The sequence below is a fragment of the Cherax quadricarinatus genome, chromosome 3 (assembly GCF_038502225.1).
Source record: "Cherax quadricarinatus isolate ZL_2023a chromosome 3, ASM3850222v1, whole genome shotgun sequence".
Classification (NCBI taxonomy): Eukaryota; Metazoa; Arthropoda; class Malacostraca; order Decapoda; family Parastacidae; genus Cherax; species Cherax quadricarinatus.
Window position 1 is genome coordinate 45,201,465 of NC_091294.1, and position 27,679 is coordinate 45,229,143.

The following is a 27,679-nucleotide window of genomic DNA, read 5'->3' on the forward strand; positions in this document are numbered from 1 at the left end:
AGGGTCATAATGATGAATGCATGTTTCATCCACGGTTACAGACTGCTGCTTCAATTTTTCACAGTCCAGATCAGCTCAAGAGTTTCTTTTGAACATTGCATCTAGTTTCCCTTCATTTTGGGAATCCACATTTTCACAGACTTTACTTGTAAGCAAATGTTCATAGAAAATTGGATTCAGCTCGAATCTCTGGTACGGCTGGAAAACATTAGGACGTGTTTCCGTAAGACACCCACTGTCCCTGTTCACCCATCAGTATAAAATGGGTACCTGGGTGTTAGTTGAATGATGTGTGTCACATCCTGGGACAAAACTAACCTAATTTGCCCAAGATGCTCTGCATAACAAGCAGCTTTCTATATAGAGTATGTCATTGATGTCAGCTGGGCGTGTATACCTTGTAGATGTACTTGTAGAAACAAAGATATTATTATATTATAAGCAATGTCTAATCCCTAAATTTGCTCAGTGGCCTCAAGAAAAATTAGGATTAGTCTGCCTGAAATGCCTAGGCATGCTAGTGGCCTTCTTTGTAATTAATATTTTATGATATGTAAACCCACACATTGTAAGCTTTGCAAGGAAATAAACATTTTCATTTTTATTTTCAATGCTTTCTTAGTTCATCGGTATCAAAGGCCTGCCAGATTCTATCCAAGGAAAGGTTGGGTAGATCCATTTCATTAAAGTAATATCAAGATGCCCTCGAAGAGTTCATGATCTATTATTAGTTCAATTTTGCTAGGCATTCAGGCAATCTCACTTTGCCTGTATGATATGAAGTAGCTACACAGTTTTACGTTTGTTTCAATCTGCCTGAAATACTCTGGATAACCAGATGCTTTTCAAGATGTATGAAATAAGGTGTACCTAATTTTTTGTAAAAATTTTGTACATTTTGATGTTTTTTTTTCCAAAAGTTTGTCCTATCTAATGCTCAAGTGTGATATTTTGAAAAATTACATTCCTAATGTATATTCTATATGTTTACATATAAATTTTCTTCAGATTTATTCATTGTGTGCATTATTGAATTTTGTTTAATTTACTAAGCAATGATTTCTTCTTACATTAATAGGGAAAACATAGCGAAACTGAACAACAAAAGTTCCACTTGATTGAATACCAGCAACTACTACAAGATTTGGAGTGCTGGGTAACAGAAACATTTGCCCAAATCACTTCAGAAGTTTCACTTGGGTCTGCAGCAGCCATCCGTGAACAGATAACTCTAAATCAGGTAGGAGGCTGTGATGAACATATGTCTTCAAATCAGGATAAGGAGAAGGGAAATTTTTTGTTTTTCAACACATTAGCGATCTCTCACCAAGGCAGGGTGACCCAAAAAAGAAAGAAATGCTTTCACCATCATTCAATGTTTACAGTGTAAAATAGGTCAAAATTATAATGTACATTGATGGTAATATGCACATCTAAAATATCATGTGGATAAGATTGATAAAAAGTCAACAGTGATTTGTAAAGTTGCTTTCAGAACTGTAAAAGGTATAGAACTGTAAAAGTATAGCGAGGCAACGAGGCTAAAAAACACTGAAAATGACTGATGATGGGAATAGAGGAGACACAATAGCTACATAAAGTAACTGAAGCACAGTAAGACAATACCAACAACTGAACTTTAGTAAAAACTACCATAAAATATTTGTGCATTAAAATGATAAATGAAAAACAAAATCTTTCTTTTTTTCAACACACCGGCCATATCTCACCGAGGCGGGGTGGCCCAAAAGGAGAAACGAAAGTTTCTCCTTTTACATTTAGTAATATATACAGGAGAAGGGGTTACTAGCCCCTTTGTCCCGGCATTTTAGTCGCCTCTTACAACATGCATGGCTTACGGAGGAAGAATTCTGTTCCACTTCCCCATGGAGATAAGAGGAAATAAACAAGAACAAGAACTAGAAAGAAAATAGCAGAAAACCCAGAGGGGTGTGTATATATATGCTTGTACACGTATCTGTAGTGTGACCTAAGTGTAAGTAGAGGTAGCGAGACGTACCTGTAATCTTGCATGTTTATGAGACAGGAAAAAGGACACCAGCAATCCTACCATCATGTAAAACAATTACAGGCTTTCGTTTTACACTCACTTGGCAGGACGGTAGTACCTCCCTGGGCGGTTGCTGTCAACCAACCTACTACCTACAAAAAAACAAAATATATTTATTTTATTGAATTAATGCTTTAAGGCTGTTGTTACTAAACTTTATGTTAATGGTGTCATTATGCATCATGAAGCTTCATTATAAGTTCATTAAAGGATCCAAGAAAATAAATAAAGATTTCTCATTATTTCTTCACATAGTATTAAAACTACAGAATGGCATCCAAGAGGAGGTAGCAAATGCTACAAGCAATGGAATTAAAATTTTTTTTTTATAAAATACTGTATGTTCAATACTAAAGACAGAACACAATGAGCATAACTTTTCTCCTGTATCTACAAATATGTTAAAAATAAATAAAACAGCCAAACGCATGAAGAATAAAAACCGATAAAATGCTGCTTGGACTTCTAGCAAACGTGCATGAGCGTGTTAGATAGGAGTGAGTGGAGAAGAATGGTTTTTGGGACCTGACGAGCTGTTGGAGTGTGAACAGGGTGACGAGTCCTGGAAATGGGAAGTACAATATCTGCACTTTAAAGGAGGAGTTTAGGATATTGGCAGTTTGGAGGGATGTCTTAACTGTCATATCTGAGTGCCTCTGCAAAGGCAGTGATTATGTATGAGTGATGGTGAAAGTGTTGAATGATGATGAAAGTTTTTTTTCTTTCTTTTTGGGTTTTTCTTTCTTTTTGGTAGGAAACGGTCGATGTGTTAAAAAAAAAAAAAAAACTGAGAGCAACAGACAGAGAAAGGGATCCAGGAGTGATCATGAAGGATAGATCGTCACCAAAATATAACATCAGTGAATTTATGGTTTTAGAATTAAAAAAGATGTGAGTTAATAAGAAAAGCTAAAAAGCACAAAAAATAGCATTATTGGCTGATAATAGGAAGAGATGTTATTTACATTACATTTACTTTGTAAAACCACAGCATGATACCATAGATAAAAGACATCTTTGTAGTATTAAAAGAACAATTAGGGCTTTCTTTTTTATAAAGAAGGTAACTGCAAATAGGTAATTAACCCTTAAACGGTCCAAACGTATATATATGTTCACGTGCGTAGCGCCCCAAACGTATATATACGTTTTATTTATCATTCATTCAACATTGCCACGGTAAGCCTGAGTCACCTAGACATGAGAGAATGGGTGTGCGCACTCGCTGTGCGCCATATTAAAATAATTGGGGACGCCTGGGTACCAAATGCTCTTTTTTCCTATTAAAAAAAAAAAATTTTTTCCTCTCAAAAAAATTTGGGGCACTACAAACGTGGACGTATATATACGCTCGGACCGTTTAAGGGTTAAATACATTCTAATGATTCAATCCTGAAGTATGTGTGACTGAAAATTTTTACTTTAGGAGTACAGTATATTTATTTAGTAAATGTTTTGGGTTTTTAAAAAAAGAATACGATATTGGGAAAAGGCATATTTGGGAGCGCATAGTGATACTTTACTTTAATATAGTGTGTGCCATAAGTGTCAGATTTAGGATATACAGTAGCCTACTTTTTACTAATGTCTATTGTCTTCAAATGAGACTTTCTTTTATAGACGATGCAGCGTGATTTGTGCCATCGTGAACAACAACTGGCTGAGCTACGTAGCAAGTGCGAGCGTGTACGAGGTGACTCTCATATTGAATCTTTGGCTCAAGAGATGAGAGATCATCTTACTTTCTTGAGCCAAACCATTTCAGACACACGCCTAGTACTTCAGAATCGTCTTCACCAGCTGAAGGTACGCGTCTGCCAACACCATCCCACTTGTCCTTTTGTATCCTCTTAAATCACATGCATTCCTTTTATATCTCCCTTCCTCTGTCTGGGCTCTCATTTCCTTTTCCTGGTTTCCTGGTTTTGTATATAATATTCTGCAAGTGTCCAATTTACATTCATCCTTCAACATCCTTTGCTGCCAATCATCTTCATTTAGTATCCATCAGAAAGCATGAGTAAATATTCTCATACTACATCTACAGAAAATCAGCATTACAGTTAACGTGAACTGAAATTCATTATAGGAGATCCTGGTGAATGAAATGATGCGGGAGCAAACTGAGAACCAGGAGCCAAATAAGGAACGCGAGAGTACAATTGCTAGTGTAGAATCAGTTCAGCTTCACCAGTATCCTAGTGTCAGTGCAGACCAAATCCAGGAAAGAAAATTAACTACTACTACTACTACTACAGAAACTACTGTAGAACCAGAGATTACAACTGTCTCCAAGGTTATGAGAAGAAGAATAATTAAAAAGGTTATGATAATTGATGGTGTGCCTGTAGAAACAGAGGAAGTTATTGAAGAACCAAGTGATGATGCAAGCAGGCTGGATGACTCAGAAGCGACAACAACAGTTGTGCGAACCATTCGTAGGAAGAGCATTTCAAAAATCATTATGGTTGATGGTAAACCCATGGAGGTTAAAGAAGTAGTTGAAGAACCAGATGTTTCAGAGGAATTAGTTGAAGGGGATTCAGTAGACCACAGAAAGAAAAGTACAAGAAATGTAATAGAAACTGAAGAAAAGTTTTTGGATTCAGCAGAAGAAGTCACAGAACCTATTCAGTTTATTCATGAAGTACCATTCACTACCCATCAAAACATTAGAAAAATAGTGAAAAAGGTTATGATGATTAACGGTAAGCTTGTCGAGGTTGAAGACTTTGAAGATCCTCGTGAAATAACACATGAAAATTTGCATGGTTATCCACCAGCTGATGAAAAACTCGATAAAAGTGAAGGTATACCAATGGATTATGTTATAGACAAAGAAATGGTTGAGCCAGATACTACATCAACTCATAAAATCTTCAGAAAAAGAATAATAAAGAAAATAAAGTTTGTTGATGGCAAACCTATTGAAACTGAGGAGGTAGTAGAAGAGCCAGAAGACATTACTACAGAAGTACTTCAGAGTCAGTCAGATGACTCTGACATTACTGATACAGTCGCAAAACCTGAGGTTACCACTACACACAAAATTATTAGAAGGAGAATAATAAGGAAGACAATTATGATTGATGGTGAACCAGTAGAAACAGAGGAAATAGTAGAGGAACCAGAAGATGTTACTGAGGAAATGCTGCAAGATCTGCCAGCTGACTCTGTAATTACTGAGACAATCACAGAACCAAAGGTGACTACTGTTCGTAAAATTATTCGAAAAAGAATAATTAAAAAGATTATTATTGTTGATGGTAAACCAGTAGAGACTGAGGAAGTAGTAGAAGAACCAGAAGAGGTTACTGAGGAAATTCTGCAAGGCTTGCCAACTGACTCTGTAATTAATGAGACAATTACAGAACCTGAGGTGACTACTACACACACAATTATTAGAAGGAGAATAATTAAGAAGATAATTATGGTTGATGATAAACCAGTAGAAACTGAGGAAGTAGTAGAAGAACCAGAAGAGATCACTGAGGAAATGCTTCAAGGCTTACCAGCTGACTCTGTAATTACTGAGACAATTACAGAACCTGAGGTGACTACTACACACACAATTATTAGAAGGAGAATAATTAAGAAGATAATTATGGTAGATGGTAAACCAGTAGAGACTGAGGAAGTAGTAGAAGAACCAGAAGATATTACTGAGGAAATGCTTCAAGGCTTGCCAACTAACTCTTTAATTACTGAGACACTCACAAAACCTGAGGTAACCACTATTCACAAAATTATCAAAAGAAGAGTAATTAAGAAGATTATTATGATTGATGGTAAACCAGTAGAGACTGAGGAAGTAGTAGAAGAACCAGAAGAGGTTACTGAGGAAATGCTTCAAGGCTTGCCAACTAACTCTTTAATTACTGAGACACTCACAAAACCTGAGGTAACCACTATTCACAAAATTATCAAAAGAAGAGTAATTAAAAAGATTATTATGATTGATGGTAAACCAGTAGAGACTGAGGAAGTAGTCGAAGAACCAGAAGAGGTTACTGAGGAAATGGTACAAGGCTTGCCAGCTGCCTCTGTAATTACTGAGACAATCACAGAACCTGAGGTGACTACTACACACACAATTATTAGAAGGAGAATAATTAAGAAGATAATTATGGTAGATGGTAAACCAGTAGAGACTGAGGAAGAATTAGAAGAACCAGAAGAGGTTGCTGAGGAAATTCTGCAAGGCTTGCCAGCTGACTCTGTAATTACTCAAACAATCACAGAACCTGAGGTAACTACTATTCACAGAATTATCAGAAGGAGAATAATTAAGAAGATTATTATGGTTGATGGTAAACCAGTAGAGACTGAGGAAGTAGTAGAAGAACCAGAAGGAGTTACTGAGGAAATTCTAGAAGCCTTGCCAGCTGACTCTGTAATTTCTGAGACAATCATGGAACCTGAGGTGACTACTACACACACAATTAGAAGGAGAATAATTAAGAAGATAATTATGGTTGATGGTAAACCAATAGAGACTGAGGAGGTGGTAGAAGAACCAGAAGGGGTTACTGAGGAAATAGTACAAGGCTTGCCAGCTGACTCAGTAATTACTGAGACAATCACTGAACCTGAGGTGACTACTACACACACAATTATTAGAAGGAGAATAATTAAGAAGATAATTATGGTTGATGGTAAACCAGTAGAAACTGAGGAAGTAGTAGAAGAACCAGAAGAAATTACTGAGGAAATGCTGCAAGGCTTGCCAGCTGACTCTGTAATTACTGAGACAATCACTGAACCTGAGGTGACTACTACACACACAATTATTAGAAGGAGAATAATTAAAAAGATAATTATGGTTAATGGTAAACCAGTGGAAACTGAGGAAATAGTAGAAGAACCAGAAGAGGTTACTGAGGAAATTCTAGAAGCCTCGCCAGCTGACTTTGTAATTACTGAGACAGTCGCAGAACCTGAGGTAACCACTGCTGATGGTAAACCAACAGAAATTAAGGAAGTAGATGAACAAGAAGTTACTGAGGAAATGCTGAAAGGCTTGCCAGCTGAGACTGTAATTACTGAGACAATCACAGATCCTGAGGTAACTACTCTTCACAAAATTATCAGAAAAATAAAGAAGATAATTATGGTTGATGGTAAACCAGTAGAAACTGAGGAAGTAGTAGAGGAACCAGAAGGGGTTACTGAGGAAATGCTAAAAGGCTTGCCAGCTGACTCTGTAATTACTGAGACAATCACTGAACCTGAGGTGACTACTACACACACAATTATTAGAAGGAGAATAATTAAGAAGATAATTATGGTTGATGGTAAACAAGTAGAAACTGAGGAAGTAGTAGAAGAACCAGAAGAAATTAGTGAGGACATGCTGCAAGGCTTACCAGCTGACTCTGTAATTACTGAAACAATCACAGAACCTGAGGTAACCACTATTCACAGAATTATCAAAAGGAAAATAATTAAGAAGATTATTATGGTTGATGGTAAACCAGTAGAAACTGAGGAAGTAGTAGAAGAACCTGAAGGAGTTACTGAGGAAATTCTAGAAGCCTTGCCAGCTGACTCGGTAACTTCTGAGACAATCATGGAACCTGAGGTGACTACTACACACACAATTGTTAGAAGGAGAATAATTAAGAAGATAATTATGGTTGATGGTAAACCAGTAGAAACTGAGGAAGTAGTAGAAGAACCAGAAGAAATTAGTGAGGACATGCTGCAAGGCTTACCAGCTGACTCTGTAATTACTGAAACAATCACAGAACCTGAGGTAACCACTATTCACAGAATTATCAAAAGGAAAATAATTAAGAAGATTATTATGGTTGATGGTAAACCAGTAGAAACTGAGGAAGTAGTAGAAGAACCAGAAGAGATTAGTGAGGACATGCTGCAAATCTTACCAGCTGACTCTGTAATTACTGAAACAATCACAGAACCCGAGGTAACCACTATTCACAGAATTATCAAAAGGAGAATAATTAAGAAAATAGTTATGGTTGATGGTAAACCAGTAGAGACTGAAGAAGTGGTAGAAGAACCTGAAGAAGTTACTGAGGAAATTCAAGAATTCTTGCCAGCTGACTCTGTAATTACTGAGACATTCACAGAACCTGAGGTGACTACTACACACACAATTAGAAGGAGAATAATTAAGAAGATAATTATGGTTGATGGTAAACCAATAGAAACTGAGGAAGTAGTAGAAGAACCAGAAGAGATTCCTGAGGGAATGCTACAAGGCTTACCAGCTGACTCTGTAATTACTGAGACGATCACTGAACCTGAGGTAACCACTCTTCGTAAAATTATTCGAAAAAGAATAATTAAAAAGATTATTATTGTTGATGGTAAACCAGTAGAGACTGAGGAAGTAGTAGAAGAACCAGAAGAGATCACTGAGGAAATGCTACAAGGCTTACCAGCTGACTCTGTAATTACTGAGACGATCACTGAACCTGAGGTAACCACTATTCGTAAAATTATTCGAAAAAGAATAATTAAAAAGATTATTATTGTTGATGGTAAACCAGTAGAGACTGAGGAAGTAGTAGAAGAACCAGAAGAGATCACTGAGGAAATGCTACAAGGCTTACCAACTGACTCTGTAATTACTGAGACAATCACAGAACCTGAGGTGACTACTACGCACACAGTTATTAGAAGGAGAATTATTAAAAAGATAATTATGGTTGATGGTAAACCAGTGGAGACTGAGGAAGTAGCAGAAGAACCAGAAGAGGTTACCAAGGAATTTCTGCAAGGCTTGCCAGCTGACTCTGCAATTACTGAGACAATCACAGAACCTGAGATAACTACTACACACACAATTATTAGAAGGAGAATAATTAAGAAGATAATTATAGTTGATGGTAAACCAATAGAAACTGCAGAAGTAGTAGAAGAACCAGAAGAGATTCCTGAGGAAATGCTGGAAGGGTTACCAGCTGACTCTGTAATTACTGAGACAATCACTGAACCTAAGGTAACCATTCCTGATGGTAAACAAGTAGAGACAGAGGAAGTAGAAGTAATTACTGAGACAGTCACAGAACCTGAGGTAACCACAGCTGATGGTAAACCAGAAGTTGAGGAAGTAGTAGGTGAACCAGAAGGAGTTACTGAGGAAATGCCTGAATGTCTGCCAGCTGACTCTGTAATTACTGAGATAATTGCAGAACCTGAGGTAACTACTGCACACACAGTTATCAGAAGGAGAATAATTAAGAAAATAATTATGGTTGATGGTAAACCAGTAGAAACTGAGGAAGTAGTAGAAGAACCAGAAGAGATTCCTGAGGAAATGCTGGAAGGCTTACCAGCTGACTCTGTAATTACTGAGACAATCACTGAACCTAAGGTAACCATTCCTGATGGTAAACCAGTAGAGACAGAAGAAGTAGAAGTAATTACTGAGACAGTCACAGAACCTAAGGTAATTACTCTTTTTGATAAACCAGTAGAAACTGAGGAAGTAGTAGAAGAACAAGAAGAGGTTACTGAGGAATTTCTGCAAGGCTTGCCAGCTGACTCTGTAATTACTGAGACATTCACAGAACCTGAGGTGACTACTACACACACAATTAGAAGGAGAATAATTAAGAAGATAATTATGGTTGATGGTAAACCAGTAGAAACTGAGGAAGTAGTAGAAGAACCAGAAGAGATTCCTGAGGAAATGCTACAAGGCTTACCAGCTGACTCTGTAATTACTGAGACGATCACTGAACCTGAGGTAACCACTATTCGTAAAATTATTCGAAAAAGAATAATTAAAAAGATTATTATTGTTGATGGTAAACCAGTAGAGACTGAGGAAGTAGTAGAAGAACCAGAAGAGATCACTGAGGAAATGCTACAAGGCTTACCAGCTGACTCTGTAATTACTGAGACGATCACTGAACCTGAGGTAACCACTATTCGTAAAATTATTCGAAAAAGAATAATTAAAAAGATTATTATTGTTGATGGTAAACCAGTAGAGACTGAGGAAGTAGTTGAAGAACCAGAAGGAGTTACTGAGGAAATTCTAGAAGCCTTGCCAGCTGACTCTGTAATTACGGAGATAATCACAGAACCTGAGGTGACTACTGCACACACAATTATTAGAAGGAGAATAATTAAAAAGATAATTATGGTTGATGGTAAACCAGTGGAGACTGAGGAAGTAGTAGAAGAACCAGAAGAAGTTACTGAGGAAATTCTTGAAGCTTTGCCAGCTGACTTTGTAATTACTGACACAATCACAGAAACTGAGATAACCACTGCTGATGGTAAACGAGTAGAAATTGAGGAAGTAGTAGAAGAACCAGAAGGGGTTACTGAGGAAATGGTACAAGGCTTGCCAGTTGACACTCTAATTACTGAGACAATCTCAGAACCTGAGGTAACTACTATTCACAAAATTATCAAAAGAAGAGTAATTAAAAAGATTATTATGGTTGATGGTAAACCAGTAGAGACTGAGGAAGTAGTTGAAGAACCAGAAGAGGTTACTGAGGAAATGGTACGAGGCTTGCCAGCTGACTCTGTAATTACTGAGACAATCACAGAACCCGAGGTGACTACTACACACACAATTATTAGAAGGAGAATAATTAAAAAGACAATTATGGTTGATGGTAAACCAATGGAGACTGAGGAAATAGTAGAAGAACCAGAAAAAATTACTGAGGAAATGGTACAAGGTCTTCCAGCTGACTCTGTAATTACTGAGACAATCACAGCACCTGAGGTGACCACTGCTGGTGAGTTACGTATACCCTTATCAGGTGTTCGTGTAATCAAGAAAAACATTAAAATAAGACGCTCTTTACACACAGTGGATGGACGTGAGGTGATTGAAGAGGAAAGAGCAGAATCTCCCGAAGAGGTTCATGTGTATCCTTTGGATAGTGGAGTAAATTTGCCCATTGCAGTACCATTAAGTGAACGTGTGGAGTGTGTTTCTCAATATATTCCAGACCAGAAGGCAAGAGTTATTCGTCAACTGAAAATTACTGATGGCCAACCAATATTAACAGAAGAGATTCTTGAAGGTGAAATCACTGAACCTGATGAATCCTCAGATGTAAAAACCATTCAGTATCACGTTGTTCGAAAGTGTAGAAATGTCATTAAACGAGTGGAGATAATTAATGGGGAGAGAGTTGAGACAGAAGAAGTTGTTGAGGGACCTGAAACTGAGTTTTCCTTGCCAGAAGATGGATCTGGTGTAACTGTTACAGAAATGTTTGATGAAAAATCTATTCCCATTCACTCTCCCAAGACTTCTGATATTCCACAACAGTCAGAATTGAAGATGTCTAGTTTGGATAGTAATGTGTATTTTAGTAAACCAGTGGAAGGTGAGCAACAAAGAACATTGCCAGAAGAATTAGAAGCCAAACAACCTTCAGGGGAAAGGTGTGCTTCTGAACAATTTCCAAAAGTACACACAGATGAGACAGAATCAGAGCTGATGGAAACAGATAAAACAAAAACTGTTTGGAGTGAAGACTTCTATATTAAAGCTGATGAAACAAAGGAGAAAGAGCTGATACCACAGCCTGTTCATGAAGCTTCTCTCCCTGTGCCATCAGTTTCATTTGACACAAAGAAAACAGAAAGGGAGCCAATACCACAAACTACTCAAGAATTCCCTATATTGCTAGAATATCCTAAAGAACATATAAAAATTACAGAAATAGTTTCATTTCCTGCACCAACAAATACATTCCCAGAAGATGTGTTAAGAGGAATGTCTGATGGTGCTTGGGTTAGAGAAGTTTACCCCAAACCTGTTGTATCCACCAAAAGAGAGCCAATATATCAGTTTTCTGAACAGGCTCCAGCTCTTCCAGTAGAGCCAACTTTATTTGAGAACATTACTGAATTTGAATCATTCCCAGAGCCATCTGAAAGTCTTACACACCCATCTTGGGATGTCGAAACTCAGGACCTCAAAGATATTACTCGTGAAATTTCCTTCTCACAAGATAACGAGTTTCAAGTTCAGGATCTTGTTATAGATCAAGAAATTTTCTTGTCTGATAGACAGAGACTTAGGACAACCAACATTGAAGGCATTAAAATTGATAAAGGTACCACCCAAGAGGACTTCCCTGTGCCTGTTGAACTGGAAGGATCATTGCACATTTCCAAGGCAGTGCCTGTCCAGAAAGATTTCAGTGAAATTGCAATAATACCTTTCCCTTCACCAGAAGGAGATGATGGTATTGCTCAGTTACAGCAGGCCTCTCCGCTCCCTGATGTTTTTAGGTCTCCATTTTTAGAAAAGACAACCCCAGAAAAAATTAATGAATTGATAAAACCTGGGCCTGAGGACCTCAAATCCCCAGATCTCCCAATGTTACCACCATGTTTTGAGACCACTATTAGGCCATTCCCACAGCCTTTTACAGACTTTCCAGTTCTAACAAAATCAACTTCAGAAGTGGCAGAAGACACAAAAGTTGAGGTAAGCATATTCTCAGTGGACAAATATCCATCATTGCCAAGAGATGATCATGTATGTGACATCACAGAGATGATTCCTGATGCACCTACTCCACCAGCACCTACTCCTGACTTTGCTGAAACTAAAATGGAGATTTCTCAGCCATTTACAAGACCTGTAGAGTATGGTGGAAGTGAACCCTCCTTCCCTGAATTAGCACCCAAAGAAAGAGATGAACTTGATCAGTTAGAATCAGTACAAACTGTAACCCTTTCTTGGAGAGCAGAAAATTACCAGCAGCATACAGTTAATGATGATGCTATCCCAGTAATTTCTGAAGAATTATTAGGTGCATCACCTCTACCTGTTATTGGAATAGAGGCCCCCACTCTTGAAACTACAGCAGAATTTCCTTTACCTCAGGAAGCACATCCTCAACCAGAAGCATGTTTAGGAACACCTGAGTTACCTGTCTCAGATGTGTCTAAGTCATGGCCAAGTGATATATACATAAAATCCTCAATAATGGAACCAGCAGAATCAATTCCACAACAGAAGGTTTCTTCTAAAGCCCTGCCATCATTTACAGACATACCAGTTGAGGGAGGGAAGTCACTATTTCCAGACCTTGGATTTCTTACAAAAGAGGATAAATTAGCCCAAGAATACCTCAAAGATGATATGGAAAAGGTTAAGAGCAAAACATTCCCTGTGCCTCCTAAATCTGAGACTGATTATGCACCAGAAGGTTTAACATCTGTATCACATGGGTCAGAGGAAGTTTATGTCAAGAGTAAAGTAGTGAAAGAAAATGAAGATAATATTGAAGAAGACAAAATGGATGCTGAATTGTCTCCATTCCCATCAGAAGAACCAAAATATTTTACTAGAGATACTGCAATCTCATCTTTAGTAGAGGAATTCCCAGGGCCAGTTAAAATATTGGAAGAACCACAAGTAAGAGAGAGTCATTCAGAAACATTAAAAGAATCATCATATTCTTGTCCTATAAAGACAGATGATTCCAAAGTTATTATAAAACATGAAGACTATGTGCAAACTTTACCAGATGTTCCTGTTTATGAAGAAGTGGTTACCTCTCCAATGACAGTTCCATTCCCAGTAATTGGAAAATCAGTTGTACAAGAACCAGGTATAACAATGCAAGATGATACAGAAGAAAAAAGAGAAGGTGGGAATTTGAAACAGGTTTTCCCAGGGCCAACAAAATCCAAAGAAGACATACTATGTGATGTAGAAAAGGAGAGCCCGGCATTCCCAGTTCCAGATATTGTTAGCATTCAGAACCTACCTCAAGGCATTACTCCACATTCACAGTGGGATGAGAAATATTACAAGAGTGATAAAATTGTGGAGAATAAACCTGTTCCTGAGGAGCATACCCAAATAGAGTTGTCACCATTGCCAATGAGCAGACCAGGATGGTTTGCTCAAGATATACCATTCTCTTCTCCAGTTAGTGAATTCCCACAAGCATCAGGTATAGATGAACATCCTAGACCATCAGATGACACCAGTCAGCTTTATACAGAAAGTGTGTTTACTAAACCTGTTGAACAAAAATCTGGCCCTATTGAAGAACAAGAGGACATATCTTCTCCAAAAGATATACCTATTTTCAAAGAAACTGTTCCCATGTCTTCAGAAACTCCATTTCCTGAGATTGGTGTTCTTCATGCAAAGGTTGAAAGTAAAAAGATAGTACCGGAGATTATAGATTCTCAAGAACAAAGTATGAAGGCACCAGAGCATTTAGAAGAAAGAACAGATGATAAGAAAGTAGATTTTCCTCAGCCTGTTATTGATTACACACAGGATATGCCACAAGATGTACTGTCAGTTTCACAATGGACAGAGACTCTTTATGCTGTGAAGAAGGTAATGGTTCAAGATATAAGTCATCCTCAAGAAGGGCCCTCAGTAGATTTGCACCCAATTCCCATGAAAAGGCCTGATGATTCAGATATCAAAATGACCTTCCCATTCCCGGTTGGAGAATTCCCCAAGCCTTTCGACAATGAAGAGGAGCCTTCAGAAGTGGAAGTCACCAAGTTATTTACAGATATTGTTTACCCGCAAGCTCAAGCAAGTGAAAAACCAAGTCCAATTGTAGAACAAGAAGATTTGCAACTATATCCTGTTAATATTCCTGATTGCAAAAATAAAGAAACCATAGAAGACATTGTACCCTTCCCTGTACCTGGATCAGCATATGTACAGCCCATAGAAGCATTTAGTAAAACAGAGGAAAATGTAATGCAACATTTAAAACATGAGCAAAAGGCTGTAGTGGAATCCAGTCATGATTTCCCAGAACCTGATAACAGCTCTAGGCATACACCATCAGAATTTTCTCTTACCTCTCCATTGGCAGAAAAACTTTACACTAAGGAAGATGAGGCAGATGTGGTCAGTGTAATGCCACAAGAGCTGGACCAGGCTATGCTAAAATCTGTACCACTAAGAAAGCCTGAAGAACCTCTTACCAGTGTGGCACTCCCAGCACCATCTGCAGTTAAACAAGAATCTTCAAGGAAGACAGAAGTGCCTCAAATAGGTGAGGTAGAACAGATGTATCTTGATGATACTTATAAGGAGGTACATAAAACAAAGACTTTTGAACCAAAACAAGAAAAGGAATTTTTAATACAAACACCAGCCAGCATACCAGTGTTTGAAGACACAGAAGCTGTCACCCCAAAACCTTTCCTCATACAAGAGGTAGATTCTGATAGGGTAACAATTCCATTGTCTACTGTGGAAGCTGAACTTACAGGCATTGCAAAAGGCCATGAGGAAACATCTGTGACAATTAATGAACCTAAAGAAATCAAAAATATTGAAAGTAGTATCAATGATGTGGTTATGGAAAAGATTGCTATAACTGACAGCAAGAAAATGTTAGACAAGAAAGATGTAACAAATGAAATGGTGCAAGGTCTACCAGCTGATTCAGTGATAACTGAGACACTCACAGAACCTGAGGTGACCACTGTTCACAGGATTATTAAAAAGCGAATAATTAAGAAGATCATTATGGTAGATGGTAAACCAGTAGAGACCGAGGAAGTAGTAGAAGAACCAGAAGAGATTACTGAGGAAATTTTAGAAGGCTTGCCAGCTGATTCTGTAATTACTGAGACAATCACAGAACCTGAGGTAACTACTAATCACAAAATTATTAGAAGGAGAATTATTAAGAAGATTATTATAGTTGATGGTAAACCAGTAGAGACTGAGGAAGTAGTAGAAGAACCAGAAGAAGTTACTGAGGAAATTCTAGAAGGCTTGCCAACTAAATCAGTAATTACTGAGACAGTCACAGAACCTGAGGTGACTACTGCACACACAATTATTCGAAGGAGAATTATTAGGAAGATAATTATAGTTAACGGTAAAGCAGTAGAGACTGAGGAAGTAGTAGAAGAACCAGAAGAGGTTACTGAGGAAATATTGCAAGGCTTACCAGCTGACTCTGTAATTACTGAAATAATCTCAGAACCTGAAGTAACCACTATAGATGGTAAACCAATAGAGACTGAGAAAGTAGTAGAAGAAGCAGAGGAGATTACTGAGGAAGTTCTAGAAGGCTCGCCAACTGAATCAATAATTACTGAAACAATCACAGAACCTGAGGTGACTACTATACACACAATTATTAAAAGGAGAATTATTAAGAAGATAATTATGGTTGATGGTAAACCTGTAGAGACTGATGAAGTAGTAGAAGAACCAGAAGTGGTTACTGAGGAAATTCTTCAAGCCTTGCCAGCTGACTCTATAATTACTGAGATAATCTCAGAACCTGAAGTAATTACTCTTGATGGTAAACCAGTAGAGACTGAGGAAGTAGTAGAAGAACTGGAAGAGGTTACTGAGGAAATGCTGCAAGGCCTGCCAGCTGACTCTGTAATTACTGAGGTAATTTCAGAACCTAAAGTAACCACTCTGGATGTGAAACCAGTAAAGACTGAGGATGTAGTCGAAGAACCCAAAGAGGTTACTGAAGAAATTCCAGAAGGCTTGCCAGCTGAATCAGAAATAACTGAGACAATCAGAGAACCTGAGGTGACAACTGTTCACAAAATTATTAGAAGAAGAATTATTAAGAAGATTGTTATTGTTGATGGTAAGCCAGTAGAGACTGAGGAAGTAGTAGAAGAACCAGAAGAGGGTACTGAGGACATTCTACAAGGCTTGCCAGCTGATTCTATAATTACCGAGATAATCACAGAACCTGAGGTGACAACTGTTCACAAAATTATTAGAAGGAGAATTATTAAGAAGATTGTTATTGTTGATGGTGAGCCAGTAGAGACTGAGGAAGTAATAGAAGAACCTGAAGAGGTTACTGAGGAAATGCCACAAGGCCTGCCAGCTGACTCTGTAATTACTGAGGTAATTTCAGAACCTAAAGTAACAACTCTGAATGTGAAACCAGTAGAGACTGAGGAAGTAGTCGAAGAATCCAAAGAGGTTACTGAGGAAATTCCAGAAGGCTTGCCAGCTGAATCAGAAATTACCGAGACAATCACAGAACCTCAGGTGACAACTGTTCACAAAATTATTAGAAGAAGAATTATTAAGAATATTGTTATTGTTGATGGTAAGCCAGTAGAGACTGAGGAAGTAGTAGAAGAACCAGAAGAAGTTACTGAGGACATTCTACAAGGCTTGCCAGCTGATTCTGTAATTACTGAGACAATCACAGAACCTGAGGTGACAACTGTTCACAAAATTATTAGAAGGAGAATTATTAAGAAGATTGTTGTTGTTGATGGTAAGCCGGTAGAGACCGAGGAAATAGTAGAAGAACCCGAAGAGGCTACTGACGAAATGCTGCAAGGCCTGCCAGCTGACTCTGTAATTACCGAGGTAATTTCAGAACCTAAAGTAACCACTCTGGATGTGAAACCAGTAGAGACTGAGGAAGTAGTCACAGAACCCAAACAGGTTACTGAGGAAGTTCCAGAAGGCTTGCCAGCTGAATCAGAAATTACCGAGATAATCACAGAACCTAAGGTGACAACTATTCACAAAATTATTAGAAGGAGAATTATTAAGAAGATTGTTATTGTTGATGGTAAGCCAGTAGAGACTGAGGAAGTAGTAGAAGAACCAGAAGAGGTTACTGAGGAAATGCTACAAGGCTTGCCAACTGACTCTGTAATTACTGAGACAATCACAGAACCTGAGGTGACTACTACACACACAATTATCAGAAGGAGAATAATTAAGAAAATTATTATGGTTGATGGTAAACCAGTAGAGACTGAGGAAGTAGTAGAAGAACCAGAAGAGGTTACTGAGGACATTCCACAAGGCTTGCCAGCTGATTCTGTAATTACTGAGACAATCACAGAACCTGAAGTGACAACTATTCACAAAATTATTAGAAGGAGAATTATTAAGAAGATTGTTATTGTTGATGGTAAGCCAGTAGAGACTGAGGAAGTAGTAGAACCCGAAGAGGTTACTGAGGAAATGCTGCAAGGCCTGCTAGCTGACTCTGTAATTACTGAGGTAATTTCAGAACCTAAGGTAACCACTCCTGATGCAAAACCAGTAGAGACTGAAGAAATAGTCGAAGAACCCAAAGAGGTTACTGAGGAAATTCCAGAAGGCTTGCCAGCTGAATCAGAAATTACTGAGACAATCACAGAACCTGAGGTGACAACCATTCATAAAATATTTAGAAGGAGAATTAAGAAGATTGTTATTGTTGATGGTAAGCCAGTAGAGACTGAGGAAATAGTAGAAGAACCCGAAGAGGCTACTGACGAAATGCTGGAAGGCCTGCCAGCTGACTCTGTAATTACTGAGGTAATTTCAGAACCTAAAGTAACCACTCTGGATGTGAAACCAGTAGAGACTGAGGAAGTAGTTACAGAACCCAAACAGGTTACTGAGGAAGTTCCAGAAGGCTTGCCAGCTGAATCAGAAATTACTGAGATAATCACAGAACCTGAGGTGACAACTATTCACAAAATTGTTAGAAGGAGAATTATTAAGAAGATTGTTATTGTTGATGGTAAGCCAGTAGAGACTGAGGAAGTAGTCGAAGAACCAGAAGAGGTTACTGAGGAAATGCTACAAGGCTTGCCAACTGACTCTGTAATTACTGAGACAATCACAGAACCTGAGGTGACTACTACACACACAATTATTAGAAGGAGAATAATTAAGAAAATTATTATAGTTGATGGTAAACCAGTAGAGACTGAGGAAGTAGTAGAAGAACCAGAAGAGGTTACTGAGGACATTCTACAAGGCTTGCCAGCTGATTCTGTAATTACTGAGACAATCACAGAACCTGAGGTGACAACTATTCACAAAATTATTAGAAGGAGAATTATTAAGAAGATTGTTATTGTTGATGGTAAGCCAGTAGAAACTGAGGAAATAGTAGAAGAACCCGAAGAGGCTACTGACGAAATGCTGCAAGGCCTGCCAGCTGACTCTGTAATTACTGAGGTAATTTCAGAACCTAAAGTAACCACTCTGGATGTGAAACCAGTAGAGACTGAGGAAGTAGTTACAGAACCCAAACAGGTTACTGAGGAAGTTCCAGAAGGCTTGCCAGCTGAATCAGAAATTACTGAGATAATCACAGAACCTGAGGTGACAACTATTCACAAAATTGTTAGAAGGAGAATTATTAAGAAGATTGTTATTGTTGATGGTAAGCCAGTAGAGACTGAGGAAGTAGTCGAAGAACCAGAAGAGGTTACTGAGGAAATGCTACAAGGCTTGCCAACTGACTCTGTAGTTACTGAGACAATCACAGAACCTGAGGTGACTACTACACACACAATTATCAGAAGGAGAATAATTAAGAAAATTATTATAGTTGATGGTAAACCAGTAGAGACTGAGGAAGTAGTAGAAGAACCAGAAGAGGTTACTGAGGACATTCTACAAGGCTTGCCAGCTGATTCTGTAATTACTGAGACAATCACAGAACCTGAGGTGACAACTATTCACAAAATTATTAGAAGGAGAATTATTAAGAAGATTGTTATTGTTGATGGTAAGCCAGTAGAAACTGAGGAAATAGTAGAAGAACCCGAAGAGGCTACTGACGAAATGCTGCAAGGCCTGCCAGCTGACTCTGTAATTACTGAGGTAATTTCAGAACCTAAAGTAACCACTCTGGATATGAAACCAGTAGAGACTGAGGAAGTAGTTACAGAACCCAAACAGGTTACTGAGGAAGTTCCAGAAGGCTTGCCAGCTGAATCAGAAATTACTGAGATAATCACAGAACCTGAGGTGACAACTATTCACAAAATTGTTAGAAGGAGAATTATTAAGAAGATTGTTATTGTTGATGGTAAGCCAGTAGAGACTGAGGAAGTAGTAGAAGAGCCAGAAGAGGTTACTGAGGAAATGCTACAAGGCTTGCCAACTGACTCTGTAATTACTGAGACAATCACAGAACCTGAGGTGACTACTACACACACAATTATCAGAAGGAGAATAATTAAGAAAATTATTATAGTTGATGGTAAACCAGTAGAGACTGAGGAAGTAGTAGAAGAACCAGAAGAGGTTACTGAGGACATTCTACAAGGCTTGCCAGCTGATTCTGTAATTACTGAGACAATCACAGAACCTGAGGTGACAACTATTCACAAAATTATTAGAAGGAGAATTATTAAGAAGATTGTTATTGTTGATGGTAAGCCAGTAGAGACTGAGGAAATAGTAGAAGAACCCGAAGAGGTTACTGAGGAAATGCTGCAAGGCCTGCCAGCTGACTCTGTAATTACTGAGGTAATTTCAGAACCTAAAGTAACCACTCTGGATGTGAAACCAGTAGAGACTGAGGAAGTAGTCACAGAACCCAAACAGGTTACTGAGGAAGTTCCAGAAGGCTTGTTGGCTGAATCAGAAATTACTGAGATAATCACAGAACCTGAGGCAACAACTATTCACAAAATTATTAGGAGGAGAATTATTAAGAAGATTGTTATTGTTGATGGTAAGCCAGTAGAGACTGAGGAAATAGTAGAAGAACCCGAAGAGGTTACTGAGGAAATGCTGCAAGGCCTGCCAGCTGACTCTGTAATTACTGAGGTAATTTCAGAACCTAAAGTAACCACTCTGGATGTGAAACCAGTAGAGACTGAGGAAGTAGTCACAGAACCCAAACAGGTTACTGAGGAAGTTCCAGAAGGCTTGTCGGCTGAATCAGAAATTACTGAGATAATCACAGAACCTGAGGCGACAACTATTCACAAAATTATTAGAAGGAGAATTATTAAGAAGATTGTTATTGTTGATGGTAAGCCAGTAGAGACTGAGGAAATAGTAGAAGAACCCGAAGAGGTTACTGAGGAAATGCTGCAAGGCCTGCCAGCTGACTCTGTAATTACTGAGGTAATTTCAGAACCTAAGGTGACCACTCCTGATGCAAAACCAGTAGAGACTGAAGTAGTCGAAGAATCCAAAGAGGTTACTGAAGAAATTTCAGAAGGCTTGCCAGCTGAATCAGAAATTACTGAGACAATCACAGAACCTGAGGTGACAAATGTTCATAAAATTATTAGAAGGAGAATTAAGAAGATTGTTATTGTTGATGGTAAGCCAGTAGAGACTGAGGAAGTAGTAGAAGAACCGGAAGTGGTTTCTGAGGAAATGCTGCAAGGCGTGCCAGCTGACTCTGTAATTACTGAGGTAATTTCAGAGCCTAAAGTAACCACTCATGATGGTAAAGCAGTAGAGACTAAGGAAGTAGTAGAAGAACCCAAAGAGGTTACTGAGGAAATTGTAGAAGCCTTGCCAGCTGACTCTGTAATTACTGAGATAATCTCAGAACCTGAAGTAATTGCTTCTGATGGTAAATCAGTAGAGTCTGAGGAAGTAGTAGAAAAACCAGAAGAGATAACTGAGGAAGTGCTGCAAGGCTTGCCAGCTGACTCAGTAATTATTGAGACAGTCACAGAACCTGAGGTAATTACTATTCACACAGTTATTAGAAAGAGAATTATTAAGAAGATTATTATGGTTGATGGTAAACCAGTGGAGACTGAGGAAGTAGTAGAAGAACCAGAAGAGGTTACAGACGACATTCTACAATGCTTGTCAGCTGATTCTGTAATTACTGAGGTAATTTCAGAGCCCAAAGTAACCACTCCTGATGGTAAACCAGTAGAGACTAAGGAAGTATTATTAGAACCCAAAGAGGTTACTGAGGAAATTGTAGAAGCCTTTCCAGCTGACTCTGTAATTACTGAAATAATCTCAGAACCTGAAGTAATTGCTTCTGATGGTAAATTAGTAGAGTCTGAGGAAGTAGTAGAAAAACCAGAAGAGATAACTGAGGAAGTGCTGCAAGGCTTGCCAGCTGACTCAATAATTATTGAAACAGTCACAGAACCTGAGGTGACAACTGTTCACAATATTATTAGAAGGAGAATTATTAAGAAGATTGTTATTGTTGATGGTAAGCCAGTAGAGACTGAGGAAGTAGTAGAAGAACCAGAAGAGGTTACTGAGGACATTCTTCAAGGCTTGCCAACTGACTCTGTAATTACTGAGACAATCACAGACCCTGAGGTGACAACTGAGGTGACACACACAGTTATCAGAAGGAGAATAATTAAGAAAGTGATTATAGTTGATGGTAAACCAGTAGAGACTGAGGAAGTAGTAGAAGAACCAGAAGAGGTTACCGAGGAAATGCTACAAGGCTTACCACCTGACTCTGTAATTACTGAGACAATCACAGAACCTGAGGTGACTACTACATACACAGTTATCAGAAGGAGAATAATTAAGAAAATTATTATAGTTGATGGTAAACCAGTAGAGACTGAGGAAATAGTAGAAGAACCAGAAGAGATTACTGAGGACATTGTACAAGGCTTGCCAACTGATTCTGTAATTACTGAGACAATCAATGAGCCTGAGGTAACCACTATTTACAGAATTATCAGGAGACGAGTAATTAAGAAGATTATAATGGTTGATGGTAAACCAGTAGAGACTGAGGAAGTTGTAGAAGAACCAGAAGAGGTTACTGAGGACATTCTACAAGGCCTGCCAGCTGATTCTGCAATTACTGAAACAATTACAGAACCTGAGGTAACTGCTGGTCACAAAATTACTAGGAGAATAATAAAGAAGGTAAGTATGGTTGATGGTAAACCAGTAGAGACTGAGGAAGTAGTAGAAGAACCAGAAGAAGTTATTGAGGATGTAGCCTCAGATTATCCAGAAGTCCTTATCAATGCCACTGTTTCTCAGCCTGAAGCAACAGTTTCTCCTTTGGATTCTGAGCCTTGCATCATTAAAGAATTTGTTAAGAAGCCAGTCGAAAATGTTGAAGGGTTTGAAGTTGAGTATGACCACAACAGCACTAAACCTGAGGAATCCACAACTGTCATTCATAAAATCACTAGGAGGAGAATTGCCAAGAAAAGTGTAATTATTGATGGTAAACTTGTAGAGATTGAGGAACCTGTGGATGTTAATGAACTGTCAGAAAGTAGACCCCTTCTTGAAGCTAGGAAAGGTGATATTCCTTCTTACCCTGAGTTACACCCTGATAACAAAGAATTAATTATTGATCATTTCCCACAGCCAGCTAAGGATTCCTTAACAGAACCCAAAGATGCAGATAATATAGATCTATGGCAAGAGCAGCTTTACCCACAAGAAACTCCACAGCCACAGCAGCAGGCTTATCTTCCTGAAAAGCAGGAGGATGCTCCTGCACTACCCAGTCAGCCCATGGAACCCTCTACAGATGAGTTGCTAGTGTTCCCTGAACCCGAGGAAAGGTTCCCTATCCCACTTTTAGAACAGGAACAGCCTCTTGAAACCTCTGAAGCTCCAGTTATCTTTGAGGATGTAGTTTATGAAATGCCAACAGTGCCTTCACTTCTAGAGAAGATTGTGGTTCAGTCTCAGTCACCAGTTCTAGCACCTGTTTATGAGGAAAAAGAGCTAACTACAAAACCTCAGTTTCCTATTCCTAAACCTGAATATATGACTGAAGAGTTGTATCAGGAAGTACCAGTGGCTTCCAAGCCTAACTCTGAGGCAAAAGATACTGTAGAACCCCAGCCAGTAACCACACTTCCTTACTCTGAGACTGACTTTAAGTTAGAAGACATGAAGGCTCAGTTTCTTCTCTCAGATCCAGATTCCCATCAGTCTCTTCCATCTCCAGCACATTTTGTTGATGTTGAACCTAAAGTTTCTGTTGTACTTCATCAACATAAGATTGAAGATGCTGAAGAAAATATTGCAACTTTTAAACAGCAGGCAGATGATAAAGCCCTGCATGAGGTTAAACCACCAGAATATGAACAGTCCGTACATATATTTAAAACACCAAATGATGATGATGTAAAAGAGGCTGATGATATTGTTAAGGTCACAGAATATACAGCAGAGAAGATATTAGAAACTACACACCCAAGTAAAACTGAGGAAGGTATACAGGCTCAGTCGTCAGATTTAAAACATAAACCAGAAGAGGACTCTGAATCGCCTTCTGAGTTAGCAACATGTGAATTTAAGGTATCTGATGAGAAGATCGAAGAAGTCAAAGAAACTTTCTCTCCAGTGCCAGATTCTGAACACAAAGTACTGTGGGTGCTAGAAGATCAGGATATTGAAATAAGACCATCAGAAGAGTTTGAAGGCACTATATGGAAAAAAGATCAACCCCTTGTAAGAAAAACTTCCTCAGATGAGGATACAGATTTTCCATTAAGTGATGAACCAAGTCTTGTAGAAACAAAAGATATGAATAAACTTTACAGTAAAGAAGAGGATAAAAGCGTGCCACGATCAGAATCAGGGGTTTCGATTGTAATAACACCAGCTGATGATATAGATGAAGGTGATGAAGACGACATTGGCAAAATATCCCATGATGATACAAGCTCTGTTGAAGATGAAATGTACACTCCTGAGGAAAGCACTCATGAAGACTTGAAAGCTGATGAAACTGTATTCGTTTTTCAAGATATGGAACAAGAGGAAACACCAATAACACAAACTATACAAGTCATTGAGAGCAAAGAGTTATCACAAGAGACAGTAAATGTTAAGCCAGAGTTGGAAAAAATGTTTAAAGAAACAGATGATCGTTCTGTAGATGATTCCAATAGGGAAAAGACACCTCTTAGCTTATATACTACCCATTTGGATGATCAATTTGTCACCAGTATTGAAGTTGCATCTTTACCCACAGTGGAGGGAATACATCCAAGTGATGTGCCTCAGGTTATTTCTGATAAAATGATTGATGAACACACAGCAGGACCACCTGAAATACAGCCTTGGGATGCAGTCTCCACACCACATGAGCATGAAGAAGTGAAAAAACAAATGTCCCTCCCATCTGGTGACTCTGACATTAACAAAGATTTACATGTGACATTCCCTGAAAAGGAAAGTTATATGGAAGAGCAACCTTTGGGTGAAGAATTAATCATTTCTCAAGAGTGGCAAACTCTAATTGCTCTCTTAAAACGCCGTCAGAATTTAAGAGAACAGCCATCTTCTGTGACCCCAACAGCTACACTGATGTTATTGCCATCAACTCAGTCTTCAGGTGAAGAAAAAGGAGAACAAGTTGATGCAAATATAGGCATGTTAAAATTAGCGATAGAAAAGAAAGAAGTTGTTGTGGTACAGAAAGTAATTATTTCAATAGTTGAAACAATAAGTACATGGCTGGAAACTATAGAGTACAGAATCTATACCATAAGAAAAAATGAAGATCCTAATGAAAGGATAAGACAGTATGAAAACTTACGCACTGAACTTTTTATTGTTGAAGAGAAACTAACAGTCCTTGAGAATGTGACCCAATCTGCTGTTACAGTTCTTAGTGAAGAAACTATTATAACTATCATAGAAACAGTTAAATACTTGCGTCAACAGGTTAACCACATTGAAAAAGTGCGGCAAAATGAGCAAGATGATCTTGCCCAGATGGAGGAACGTTATGCACAGTATCTTACAGCGGTAAGCGATGCTGAGCAAGAAGTATCCAGACTTAAGAATCAACTCGGTGAAATTCAGGAGACACAAATGTCACCAGAAGAGAAGCTTACTAAGTTAGAATTTCTACTTACTACCAATGAAGAAACAAGGGATTGTATCACACAGTTGCTGCTCAGTTCACATGATCTCAGAGACATTCCAAGTCAAAAAGTTGGGGATGAGTTAGCTACTATTCAGGCCGAACTCTGTGATGTTCATGATGCTGTTGAAAAGGAATTAGATCATCATCTGCGGCTCACAACATCTACCACCGAATATGAAGAAACGCTTATGGAACTTACATATCTAATTGAAATGGCAGAAACAATCTTAGAAGCAAGAATTGTTGCTCGTGATCATGGACACTTAATTGATACAATTACCAAGCACAAGAAGTTATTCCTCTCCCTGCGTCAGTGCCAAAAAGTATTAGAATCGCTTGACACTGCTCTGGAGCCCAGCTCTCGTGTTCACTACCAGCAATTGTACTCTCGCTCTTACTTGAGGGCTTCAAGATTGTTGGACAAGGCCACACAGCGCAACCATCAGCTGTCTCTCCTGGAAGCTGAGTGGGTGCGGCTTCTAAACCAACTGGAGGAAGAAGAAGCTTGGACAGTGTCAGCATCAGAGCAGGTTACACAACTTCAAACTGTATCTGCTGATACATATGAAGACAACACAAATGCATGCAAGGTTAGCACCTCATTATTTTATAAATATTCATTTGAAATGCAGTTTGATATATTAATAGCTTATTCAACTAACTACAAAGTAAATTAATTAATAAATTGTAATTTTGCACTGTATTATAGTAATTTACAGTACCATGTATGAAAACTTAACTGAACTGCCTCAGAGATATCCGAATAATTAATTTCCACATATACATTTTTTAATGAGAATTTAAATTTGTTCAATTAAAGATATAAATTCAGTATTTCTAATTTACTTGTTTCAGGAATGCCAGGCTTGTAACAAAGCAATTCAGTAATTGACATTATTATTATATGAAGCCTCTCTAGAACAGAGTTTTTTTCTTTTTTATGTTACCAATAGATAAGAGACAAGTAAAAGTGAATGAAATAAAGGAGACGGTTAAAGGAAGATATTAGCAACTTTTGAGAACAAGATGGGCTAGAGAAAGTACATGTTATAAGGAGGAAGTCAAAGAATTATGGGGTAGATTTAAAATGTATTGCTAGTGCACAGCAGAAGTTTATGTGTAGCAGAGGGTGGGTGTAGGTGGGAAGAGGAATTATTGGTGGAATAATGAGGTTTAAAAAAAGCTGTACAGTGTATAAATAATATACAGAAGGTAGAATATATGGAGAGAAAATGAGTAGTAAGGGAGTGTACAAGGGGAGCCAGTGAGAGAATGGGAAAGCATGAGAAGCAAATGGACTTGTCAGTTAAAATCAAAGAGGGGGGAATGTTTAGTAGCAAGGTGGAGGAACTGGAAAGACGGAGAGTATATTTTGAGGAATTGTTAAATGATGATGATATAAGAGAGGCAGTGATTTCATGCACTGAGCAGGGAGGTATAACATCTGATAGATGTTATTATGTGCTGTTGGCATGTGACTACAGTAATATTTATGAAGGGATTTAGGGAAAACTGGTTAGCTGGATTTAAGTCCTGGAGGTGGGAAGTACAGAGCCTGTACTATGAAGGAGAGGTGGGGATGTTGCAATTTAGAGGGTCATTTGAATTGTGATGTCTGTGCACACATGGCAGAGCAGATGTTGAATGAATGATAATGAATATTTTTTTTTCACTTGTTTTGGTGCTTCTGTGCAAAAGAAAAAAAAAAAAAAAGAGGAAAAAAGAGCAAAAGATGGATGTGGGGAAAGTGAGGTAGCGAGTAGAATGAAAGGGGGTAAATTGACTCGGACAGATGGCAATAAGACTAAGATGTTTAAAGCAGGTGGCGGATATAATCTGGGAGTGAGTAGTACAGTGATCCTTCGTTTATCGTATTTAATTCATTCCTGGAGGTGCTGCTATTGTCGAAATCTACGATTTTTGAATTAATTTTCCCCATAAGAAATAATGAAAATACAATTAATCTGTTCCTGACACCCAGAGGTATTAAAACCAAAAAAATTTTTACATGAAATATAGATGTAGTACATAAACAATACAGTGGGACATGATG

General features: G+C 38.3%; 1 protein-coding gene across 25 annotated transcripts in view; it reads left to right on the top strand.

Moving 5' to 3' along the window:
* LOC128684052 (uncharacterized) overlaps positions 1 to 27,679 on the top strand; it is a 1,018,196-nt gene that overhangs the window by 881,293 nt on the left and 109,224 nt on the right. For all 25 annotated transcript variants that reach the window (XM_070091648.1, XM_070091672.1, XM_070091678.1 and 22 more), the window contains 3 exons: positions 1,079 to 1,240; positions 3,692 to 3,877; positions 4,161 to 26,216. In XM_070091648.1, the coding sequence (XP_069947749.1) occupies positions 1,079 to 1,240; positions 3,692 to 3,877; positions 4,161 to 26,216 (22,404 nt within the window). The remainder of the gene's footprint in view (positions 1 to 1,078; positions 1,241 to 3,691; positions 3,878 to 4,160; positions 26,217 to 27,679) is intronic.